This window comes from Triturus cristatus, chromosome 12 (genome assembly GCF_964204655.1).
Source record: "Triturus cristatus chromosome 12, aTriCri1.1, whole genome shotgun sequence".
Taxonomy (NCBI): domain Eukaryota; kingdom Metazoa; phylum Chordata; class Amphibia; order Caudata; family Salamandridae; genus Triturus; species Triturus cristatus.
Window position 1 is genome coordinate 854,200,688 of NC_140595.1, and position 12,158 is coordinate 854,212,845.

Genomic DNA, 12,158 nt, shown 5'->3' on the forward strand with positions numbered 1-12,158 from the left:
ACCTTAATCTCTGCAGAAGCAGAATGAATGAGATTTCCCAATGCCCGCCTACTGGTGCCTCCTGTCTTAGATTTCTCTACAGCTGCACCAGCGAGGGTGAAAGAGGAATGGGACAGAGAAGAGACAACTACGACTTCTGCCAATTCTCTCTCACTCTCCTGGGAAGTCTTCTCCAGATTTTCTTCTCATAGAAAACCAATTTATTCCTGGATGTGAGAGGACCCTAATGCACAGAGGGGCAAAAAGAGACAGATACACATTATCAACCCTCCTACATTAACTGAACTTTACTGCTGTATCTAGTCTAACTATAACCTCCCCTACCAGCATTTGCAGGAGTTATTGCTTCTCTTCTATTGAGCTTGCACAGTTTCAATGAATTAACAATTTTCTGGTTTAAGGGGAAAGAACAATGCCAACAATATTTTGCAGACTATAATTCCAATTAGTACAGTGACTGTCTCTACATTGACAAGGAAGAGTTCTCCTTCAACATATTATTACTTGAACATTTCTATTGCACTTGCTGGGTTCCAGACAGCTTAAATCTCATCCCTGATGGAGCGCGCAAAAAAGAACATGGATGGAGCAAAAAGGGAGGAAAGGTTAGGAAGGACGCTTAAGGGAGGCAAGATAATAGAAGTTGAGGATCAGGAGAAGCACGTGTAATCTAGCCCTCTTACTGGCGTATTGACAGAGTCACTGAAGAATTGGTCTGCTGCGACGGTTCAAACAAATGAAGGTAAACAGCTTACTTGAATGTCGAGCTCAAGACAGGTAAACGGGTAACTTACCCAGAGGCTGCAACCAGAGACCTTAAAAACTCCTCTCACTTAAGCTCCGAACTGCAGTCTTGATTCTGCTGAGAAGTTACACCAAAGGAAAGGTGTAGGCCGCTGAAAAGAGATTCTTGGATACTGGGAGACTATTTCCCAGTTCAACTCAGCGAAGACTAACTGACATTTTCTACAGTTTTAAAATGAAGTGCATAGAGGGCAGCGCGAGCACGCCTCTCGAAGCCTTCAACATCGCGAGAGTTCTACAATAACATTACCACAAAGTCCTAGGAAATACAGCGGCCATCTTGTAACGTGCAATTAACCCCAACTAGAGGTCTTTCCAAAGGTTGTTCAAAAAAGATTTTACAAGGACTTTAGCCTTTCTCTTCTTACTTTTATTTTCCTTCTGCGGAAAAAGAGAAATTACATTGATGTGATTCCTGACAGCGTTCTATAGTGTTTCGATCAACTAGCTAAGGTCCAATGCCCTCACATCATAGATGATCATCACTGACAATTTCAAAGGTGTACTGCTGCCTGACCAACATCTACTATCTTGTAGAAATGAATATGCGGAGATCTAAGGACATCCTCCGACCTGCCGCATACATGAAGGCTCATTCTGTAGTTGATATTCTTCAACCATTACATGCAACCTTTCAATAAAGTCCTGAATGCCATAACGATAAATATATACCAATATGCAGAGGTCATGTATGACATTGACCACCTCTCCATCAAGTCTGAATGTCAAAGACCCACTTGAAGCTGTGCCCCTAAATCACACTTCATCATTAGTGGCAACATACTAGTCAATTATCAGATTGCCTCACAGCAAGGAGGCCTTGGTGTGCTCACTCCCTCTACCTCTAACCTGCATGCTTCAGATTTAATCAACATCCGTGACTTCAAAGGCCACATCACTAACATGACTCAGACATCATGGCTCCTGGTTTCTCTTCTTTGCAGAAATATTTCTTACCCACTGGAGCCTGACTTCAGAGGCAGCATTCAGACACTGGTTTCCACCTACGTGACTGAAGTCTTTTCCCTACTCACTAACAACCTAGAGCTCCACCTGTCGTCTCTGAAGTGTATATATTATCAGTGACCTGAGAAGTAAGATCAGGAACACATACAAGCTTCGCAGGCATGTCTGCCAACACTTGCCTTTCCACATGACCTGCAAGATTTGGTGCATCTTCTTTGAGACCGTGATCTCCAAAACGCCACCAATCTTGAGAGGACAACCTCAGCTGTTATAAACCACGCCCAAAAACTATAGGTATTTCTTCATATCATTCTTGCACACTCACCCACCTTCCTTCTCTACCTTGCGGCAGGACCACTTGCAAAAATTTATTGTTTGTAAATATTGATAGGGCAATACCATAATTTGGAGATCCTTGTGGAGCCTAAGAGGTCATCTTGGAAGTCAGCGTTTGTCTCACTGAAATGTCACACAATACCCCTGGATCAAGTCCAGACATGTTAGGACAAGAACTGTGGGGCATTTTATCAACGGCCAGCGATAATTATCACTGGCCGTGCTTAGCGATAATAATATTATCGCAGGCTATCTCTGGAATTTATCGCCCTGGTAGCATGTTATTAACAACGCGTTTCTCCAGGGCGTAAAGATTCCAGAGATAGCGAGGTTATCGCCCTTTTGCAGGGAACATCGCTAGGTTTCCAGAGATGTTCCCTGCAAAACGGTGATAACCTTGCTGATACGACCCACAGGGTCGTATCAGCATAATCCACCCCCTATGTTAGGGATGGCTAAGTCAGGATTTTAGCAGACGTTAGATTTTTTTTCGCCAAAAATCTAATGTCTGCTAAAATCATGTGGGCTGCCTTGTAAATATTGCGATGTAAACATCAGCGATATTTGCAAGGTAGTCCATCCGGGGTACTCCCAGTGACGCCCACTTTGCATCTCATTGGAGATGCAAAGGGAGGCGTTGGGAAAAAGGGTGCTAACATGCGATTATGCATGCTAGCACCCTCTTGTAAATAGGACGCTGGTTTTATCTCTGCTTTTTTGGCTTTGTAAGCCAGAAAAGCGGAGATAAAGCCCCTGTAAATATGCCCCTGTGCTTCTTCCTCCAGCGTTGCGTCACTGTGAAAGATTGAATTAAGTAACTGCTGGGTGTACCTCCTCAGCAGACTTACACAAACGCCTCCCATAGTGGCCTAAAAACCTAGAGCCATCCACCATGACGCAACCCACAGAATGACTTCTCTTCAGATTGGAATTCTTGACTTAATTGAGGTAGCTAGATTAAAATACCCTTAGGTAGACCTGAAAATGGTTTCCAAAGTGCGATTTAATTTCTAGGAAACGCATCACTACCTATGACCTCTAGCCTTTATTACGGTGGACATCTTTCTTCATCCAGGGAGTGATCGTGCCATCCTCCACACGATATAAGAGTTATGGATACAGAAAACAACAGCACATTGGAAACTGACAATGGCAAAGAACCATTGACTTGAGACAGGGCAAGATATTTTGGACTTCCAAGAAGAATGATCAACTGAATAAATCAATTCTTCCCATATGGAACTGGTACATGGAAAAAATAGGATAATCTAATTTTTCACTATGAAAATGTAATAACTGCAGTAACAAATGATATACGGACAGACATATGTTATTAAAGAAAAAGTAATTGTGAAGGAACTTTATCAATAGGAAAATATCTGTGGAAACAAATAATCCCATTTGTCTTCAATTTGTGTAATTTCCCCCCTCTATGCATAAAGAAATTCAAGTGAACTGGAATAAAAGGAAGATTAGCCTTCCCTTAAAATGAAAAGCAGATTAAAAAAGTGGTTCAATCTGCAGATACTAAAAAGAAATTTGATTTGTTTTGGACTTTAGTTGTGGCTCATAGTGAAATCAAAAAAGCTCCATCTATGGTTTCAATCCTAGGCCCAGTTGGGATCAAATATATTTCAAATGTCTTCAGGGAATTTTCAGCCACGGAAAGTAACATAGGGACCTAAACTTTTATTCTCAACTCAACAAACACACCTGAGGAGATAATTCCTCCAACATGCTGCCCGATTGAAGCATATATTAAAAAACACAAGAGCTTTTTCAGCAATATAAAAGGATCCCACATCTTGGGGAAAACATTTATTTCCAGTTTTTGAGTACTGTTAGCAAAATGTGAGAACATTAGAGATGTTCTGCCTTGCATTACAGCTCCTAATTTGCTTTTTCTAATGTACGCAGATGATTTGGTTCTATTTTACTTGACTCCAATTGTGAGTGCCCTAAACACTTATTTAGAGAAGAATTTGTTTAGCATTAATGTATCTAAAACAAAAGTATTAGCTTTCAGGGGAAGGAAAAACTGCTGTTTCTTTTCCTGGAGGCTTGGAGGAAACACTGTAGATCAGTAAAATCTTACACATATGCTGGTACAGAGTTTTCCCAGAATAGGGATAGTAAATTGCATCTCTCTCATTTATGAATTAGGGCTTTTGCACTGACTAGTGTTTTAAATAAATGCTACACAGTTTCTGAAAAGAGACACTTTAATTATTTGTATAGAGTAAAACATCCGCCTCTGCTAATATATGCACTTGAATATATTCCATTTGATAAATGGTCCTTCATACACCAGTAAGAAGCTGAGGTCCTGTGTAAATAAACAACAGTAGGTCAAGCAACTCCAGTCCTGTCGTTACATCTGGAACTTGCACTAACTAGTTCTGTTGCTTTTGGTAGGGCAAATATAGTTCATTGGGCTTATAACCTGCTGGATGTATTGGAAGGCACTCTTTGAGATTTATTAACCCCTTCAGTGCCACCCCCTTTCCCCCTCCTGTGCCGGGCGTTGCATTAGTGGGTGGGGTTCATGACGAGATAGTCTCGTCATGGGCACAGCGCGACCGTGCTCCATGACGAGACTATCTCGTCATGGGCACAGAAGAGGTTAAAGCAAGAAACATTTTAAAATCTTTAGAGAAGAGTCTATTTTGAACATTAATCTTAAGTATGAATTAGAAAACCTGGATTGTAAGATAGAATACGTGCAATCTTGAACTTCTGGACACATTATCAAAAGAAAAAAAGCATTTCCAAAATTCAGTTTTGTAGATGATAGTAATCACTGTGAAAGTTTAAAATGGCATCCTCTTCTTTTGATAAAATAGAGGATTTCCATCCACAATAGTATTGCTATTTTATACTCAACCATTAAGTGAGGCGGGTTATTCTTGCATTTAGGTTAGGTAGTCTCCAAATGGAAACCTTTCATTGGCCCAGTTCCACATTGAGAGTTCTGGAAAGGCTTCTATAAATAAATCCACCACGAATTTACATGTATCCTGTCCCTCGACTCCTTCAGGAATCCCTAATATGCGCAGATTGTTACGCCGTAGGCGATTCTATAAATCGACGATCTTTAAGTGCACATCCTCCTTGTGTGAGCTCATAGCTGTAGTCGTTGCCTTGTAGGCAACCATCTCATCCTCGAGAACCAAAATCCATGCTTCTGCTTCTGTATTTCTTTCCGTGAATTCATTGCAGGGTTTGGTAATCCTGTGAACAGTATTCTGCCATTTCCGACAAGCGGTGTGAGTTTTTAAATTCTCTGTACGGGTCTCAATTTTGTGATCCAGAATGCTCTAATATATTGAACTCAATGAGATTTCTTCATCTGGGTTGCTTAGTACCTCTCCCATGACCGAGCCGACAGAACTTTCTCCTTCAGGTTCCATCTATAATGAAGAAGAAAAGTCCCATAAAGTGCTCTCTCTCTCACCTATTTGCTGCCCCTTTTCCTTGGTTACTCTTGTTTTCTTATGGACAGTCAAAACATCAGTTTTTTCCTCATCAAGGTAGGCGCTATTCCACTCGCTGCTGGTGCTCAATAATAAGCCCTCATAAGACCTTGCTTGATTGTCTAGAGCAATTTGTTCCTCTGATGTTTACGAGGGATTGGCCATTGAAAAAAGTTCTCACCAGAGTCAATCTCTTTAGGAACACCACAATGAGCTCCTCCATGCTCTACCTATTTCCTGTAGCTTCCGTTCTCTCACTAGTGTCTTCCATAGTCCGCCAGCTCCACAACATCATCCTCCCTCTTATGTATATCAGCAGCGTTACTCTTAGGGTGTTTCTGTTATGTTAACCGCCCATGAGGTACATTGACACTAATTTCCATTGTCGGGCGGATCACTGCCAGCGCCTCCTGATACTGTTTCTACTGTTTCTGATCCTGATACTGTTACTGATGTTTTCCCAGCGCCCGCTCTAGAATCAACTGTAGCAGTGACTCTCCTTTTAGCCAAAAAGATTGGGGGACTTTTTTATTCACCATTCACTGCTCACCTCCTTGCAGCATATTGTCTGCATTGTTCTGGATGCCTCCCACAGTAGCGCAGTGGGCACCATGCCCGGTAGCGGCCGCACTGCTACCGGACACAGCATCCACCATAACGCGAGTCTTTCCACCTCTTGCTGCTTTCGGCGGCATGTTGCTTCACTGCTTAGCCTGGGTTTGGATAACTCTGCCTCTCTCTGCACTCTCCACCACCGGGCTCACCGCCGCCAGTTTCTCTGCCAACATACCCAGGTGCTAAACCACTGTGAAGCCCTGCTGAGAAAACCAGCAAGCTCAATCGCTTTACTGATCCAATATCACCATTGATGAAAGTCTTTCCCGACGCCACCGGTACGTTTGTCTTCTCGTCTTCTTCAGATTTGATTATCAGGCAGCCTTCCCGCTCAATCTTTCACATAAAACTCAGAGGAAGCTCGCTTCTCGGTCGTCTGAGTCCTCAGACACCATCTTGCCAACGGACAGGCTGCTGCTAGGCCCAGGGCAATCTTGATTTGTCTGAATAACTTTGTAGCACACCAGGCTGTATATGATTTGGCTAGGCCAGATCGGAAGAGGGCGGGAAAAGGGACACAATTCTTTGTTAGACCTGATTATTGTCACCACACAGTGGAAGGGAGGTGGCAATTACGTCAATTAATTTCACCTTCCCAAGGCAAGGGGGAGCAAGCCTTCCTGTTAAATCCGGCCACATTGAAAACCATATGCAAGGGACAAACACAGTTTTTTACATCAGAAGTGCAGGCTAAGGAATATATGTTGTCTATCTAAATGGGAATTGTTAGAAGCTTGACCATTGGTGGATTCTCCCTAATGCTTAGATCTGGACTTGTTATTGACTCGGTATTGATTTTTTAAAGGCTAAACCACTGTTGAGCTGTTGGATCTTCAATGTTGTATGTAATTTACTTAATAGGTCTGTCCTCTTGGTTGGGTTTTTCTTTTTGGTTTGATCTTCGAGAAAGAGGAGGAAAGAATGCGGTCTGAGAGGGGGGCGACAGACCGGGTAGGAAGCTAAACCCCCCATCCCAGGGCCGTGGGCCCAAATGCCTGCTATTTTAGGGGGGGAGGTGGGGTTTGGGGAGGGCACATGGTGGGCTGTGGGTTGGTGGTGGTGGTGTGTGGGGCTGAGGGGGGGCTAGAGGGGGTGGGGAAGGGTTATCAAAAAGATTCAATCCAAAGCAAAAGAAAGTTGGTGTATATGATTATTAAATATTATTTGGAAGCGCCGACATGCTTCTGGCCCTCTGGTCTTGATTAGTATGGCAAGTAAAAAAAAACCTTTGGGTTACGTATGTGCTCGTTTAATGTTTGCGACCTGAATAGTATTGGGAAAAGGCAACAGGTAGCTGCAGACCTACGATTAATGAAACCCGATATCCTGTGTATACAGGTGACACAGCTACCCTGGAGCAAACATATGGTATTAAAGGAGCTCGGATTTTCATTTATTGTGGCATACCGACGGACTACCACTAATAGAGGGGTTGTGATATTGAGACGCCAAGGAATTGTGGGGACCGGGAGAAAATTGGTGGATAATTTTGGTAGGTGGGCCATTGCTCAATGTTTAGTCTGGGGTACCAAGTTGGTAATATGCACAGTCTGTGGCTCAAATATGGAAGAAGCAGCAATACTAGAGGGATTAAATGTAGAATTAGCTCTGTGGGATACCCCGCTGATAATATGTGGAGATTTTAACATTCATGTAGTATGCCAGATCTGGGATGCTGACTATGATAGATATGAGGGTCGAAAGCTGAGAATCTTAAAAGCGCTACAGCAGCTTATAAGTGATCATGGATTGGTAGATGCATGGTCATCTCTCAACTACCCTGATTCCGGATATACCTTTTAATAACATCATCCCACAAATTAGTTACGCTTGATTACGTCTTCACGTCCAGGTCACTTATTGTGGGGGCAAAAATGCGTGTGTTGTCTAGGATCACAGCTGGTCACGGCACATTGCTCTTGGATATGTATAGGATTAGTCAAGTGAAGCTCGGCAGGGCTTTCACTTTTAATAGGAAGCTCCTACTGGACAGTACATTTTTGGACCATATGAAAACGTGGGCTATGCAATTTGTGGATGTAAATAGAGGATCTACCTCTAGTGCTATGGTTAGGGATGCTCTGAAGGCGGGGTTGAGAGGAGAGAGGCTTAGTTATGGACTTGTGAAGCAGCGGCAACAACACACTGTGCTACATGGTTTCTTGGGAATCTTAGAGAAGCAGAGCAGGAACTTATACAGGCGATTAAGACTGGGCTGGAAGTCAAGGAGATACAAACTAAGATAGCTTGCTGTAAAGCCAAGATTAACAGGGTTTCGAGCAAGGAAATTGCTAGTCAGTACAAGGCATACAAGGAGGTGAGATACGAATATTGGGTGGCTACAGGGCGCTGTCTAGCTCAGCAGTTGCATGTAAAGCAGTCTTCAGAGAAAACAACAGCTGGTTGATTCAGCTGGGAATATAGTTGAAACTATGGAGGACATTTTTTAAGTATTGCACCACTTTTATAAAGAGCTGTATACACAGAATGAATGTCATGAACACATTTATAAAGTCATTTCTCCAGCAATTAGCGTCAGCTGGGCTAGGCCAAGAAGAACAGGCTACACTGGAGGCATCGATAACCATGGAGGAGCTTGAGGCGGCTATAGGATCGCTGGCGAGTGGAAAAGCAGCAGGACCTGATAAATTGCCACTTTAGATTTATCGCATGCTCTTTCAGGTGCTGAAGGAGGTTATGTTGGTCACGTTTCAAGCGGCTCAGGCTGGGAATCCGCCACCATCATGGGACGAGGCTAACATAATCGTCTTCAAGACGAAAGACAAAGCTTCAAACTTGCCAGGGTCTTATAGACCAATCTCGTTGTTATATGCGGATGGCAAAATGTATGCAAAGATCCTAGCAACAAGGCTGGAGCGTGTGATTTCACCCTTGGTATCTACCCATCAACATGGATTTATACCTGGCAGGAGCACGGTTAATCCTATTGGTAGAGTCATCACATTGATAGACTATGCTAATGTACTACATACTAGGCTAGGGCTGATTTTTCTTGACGCTGAGAAAGTGTTGGACCATGTCTCCTGGTCCTTTTTGTGGGCACTCATGTGTAAGATGGGGTTCGGTGTAGACTTTATTAGAGCTATGCATATCATGTATAAATCACAGTGTGCTAGGATCTGTGCAATGGGAAAGAAATCTGAGCCTATTTACATTAGTAGGGGAACATGGCAGGTCTGTCCTTGCTCCCCCCTCTTATTTGCCCTATATATAGAGCTGTTTTTGGCAATGTTGGAAAAGAGTGATAAGATCACCCCCATGACTTGTGGGCAGTACCAGGTGCGGGGTTTAGCCCATGCAGATGACATTGCAGTGGCAACGACAGACCCAGAGCAGGCTGCCGTAGAGATAGAACGCTTGGCCAGTATATTTGGGGAGGCGTCAGGGTATAAACTAAACCCAACTGAAACTCAAATTATGTGTAATCCAGTGGCCTGCCCGGGAGATGCTCGGTTAACTGAGGAAGCCCCGTATTTGGGTATTAAAATTAGGATGTCATTGCAGGAATTAATGGAAGGCAACTGGGAAGGTATAGTCTCAGGGATTCAACAACAACTGGATCGGTTAGAGTGCTTGCATCTCTCACTAGTGGAGAGATGCAATGTGCTCAAAATGAGTAGTCTACCCAAAGTTATGTATTACTTCAGGGCAGTCCCTCTAGAGCTGACTAGAAAACAACTACAAAATCTACAATCCATAACTGATTGGTTTTTGTGGGGGCAAAAGAAAGCGCAACGGGCCTTTAAGTTTATGATGCTACCTCGAGGTCGGGGGGGATGGGCTGTGCCCAATTTTAAGTTCTATTATGTTGGTTTGCTTCAAAATATGGCGATATGGCTAACAGGGGAAGAAGTAGCCACTGGCCACATCGGCAGAAACACCATCAATCTATCAGATGTTATTGGGTTCAGTTGCTAGAAATTCTCTATTTATTTTTTGGAGTTAAGCTATTATAAATAACACATTTTAAGGTTGTGTGGGCAGCTTGTAAGGTCTGGAAGAAAGCACATAAGATAGTATCTATTCCGGGGGTTTGCTTTTATACACCTATCAACTCAACGCTAGTGTTACCTGCTATATTTTGGGAGTTCGAGGCTGGAGAGATAGAGGAGTAATGGGATAAGGGTATTAGGAGACTTATATGAGGATGGAACACTTGTGTCCTTTTCCAACTTGGCTGATATATATAGTTTGCAGAAAAATGACTTCTTTAAGTTTTTACAAATTCGGGACTATTTGCGGAAACATTATAAATCGGCTGGGCTGGAAAGTAATCCATTTGTGGCGGCAATCAAACGAGGGGCGAAAATTGGGGCGATGTATGGTATCTTAATGGACACTGAGCAGGATGATTTGGAAATTCAGGACCGGAAATGGAGAATACGGTTAGGACATGACGGTGATTACATGCAACAATCAATTGATTCAGCGGGGAAAGTTTTGCTGTCAGCCGATCTGAAAACCCAACATTTTAAGTCCCTTCTTAACTTGTACTATACGCCGGTGAGGATGATGAAATGGAGTGGTTCAAACGATGGGAAGTGTTTTAGATGCGCTTCAGAGATGGCAGATATTATGCATATTTTTTTTGACTGTACATGTTTAAGGCAATGTCGGGGACATATTGAGGAATTTCTGACTGAATTATAGGGGTCGAAGTTCATATAACAGCGGATGTAATTCTAACAGGGGTTGGTGATGCCCTTAAAGAGGGCCATCAAAGCTATCCATTTAGATATCTTATATTTATAGCTGTGGCGGTAGCACAGCTCTGTGTTGCGTCAACTTGGTTGCAGCAGGATACCCCATGGTTTGAAATGTGGCGGGCTAAATTCTATAATAAATACAATATCAAATATAGCCTCGCTTGTTGGGGACTGCGATAAGGGGGCCTAGGATAGAGCGTATGAGTTAAGGGCCAAGCTGCAATGTTTTTGTTTACTCTGTTATGCTGCTATGTATTTGTATTTTTCTTTTGTTTCTTTTTTTTTTTCTTTATACGTTTGGACAGCCCCATGGATTGTCATATTGCTGTGTGACTTACGAATGTGCAATAATTGTTTACTGTCATTTGTTTTGGATTGAATTAATAAAATATATTTTAAAAAATAGGTTAGATATTCTCCTTTTGTAAGTATACAAAAGCCATTGGTCTACCTCCAAAAATAAAACTAGCTCCTGCGATTTATGCAACAGGTCAAATTCAATATTTGAAACATGTAATATTTGTATGTCCATTGCTTAAAATTCACCGTAGTCGCTATCATATCCCTTAGAATTAAAAATGTAACATATCAAACATCAATGATTTGATTGATCATATATTATCTCTGCCAAAAGAGTATTATGCTATAATGTTTCTACATTTTTTAGTACATTTCTTAAACTTTTTAAATTATCATTTGAGTTGCATTTTGGGAATGAATTTAAGTGTAACTGTGTTTTAAATGCTAATATGTATGCTGATCGCAGTTGAGGTCTTAATACATAAATTGAATGTCACTCACTTCTACTGAAACAAGTTACAAATTGTGACCCTTTGAGTTTTTTGACCTGTGATGAATCACAACTTATGCAACCATTTTTTAGTTTACCATCACAAAATGGAAACAATTGTACATCTCAGAAAGTCACTTTTGAAATGCTTCTGGATAGTATCTTAAGACCTTTTGAATTATTGCCGCACATTTCTAATTCACACTGATTTCGAGAAATACCTAAAATTCAGATGAGAAGACTCTTTCTTCACTGCTGAGGTGGTTCACAAACATAATTAAACCAGTAATAGCTCATTTATGAGCTTAAATGAAACAGTTATTAGGCTACTTAGATGAATTACTCCTTATGGCTCTGGACAAAAAACAATTACAATCACAGCTACAGATGTGTGTAAAATGTTGCAAGGTCTGGAGAAGGCATCCTTTGTACCTTTAACTCAAGTAG

At 42.0% G+C, this 12,158-nt stretch overlaps 1 protein-coding gene across 1 annotated transcript in view; it reads right to left on the reverse strand.

The window, feature by feature from the left end:
- LOC146783093 (olfactory receptor 6X1-like) overlaps positions 1-6,274 on the reverse strand; it is a 46,357-nt gene extending 40,083 nt beyond the window's left edge. Inside the window, exon 1 of the mRNA XM_085637285.1 lies at positions 6,130-6,274. Within this exon, the coding sequence (XP_085493411.1) occupies positions 6,130-6,274 (145 nt within the window). The remainder of the gene's footprint in view (positions 1-6,129) is intronic.
- Between the last annotated feature and the right edge of the window lie 5,884 nt (positions 6,275-12,158).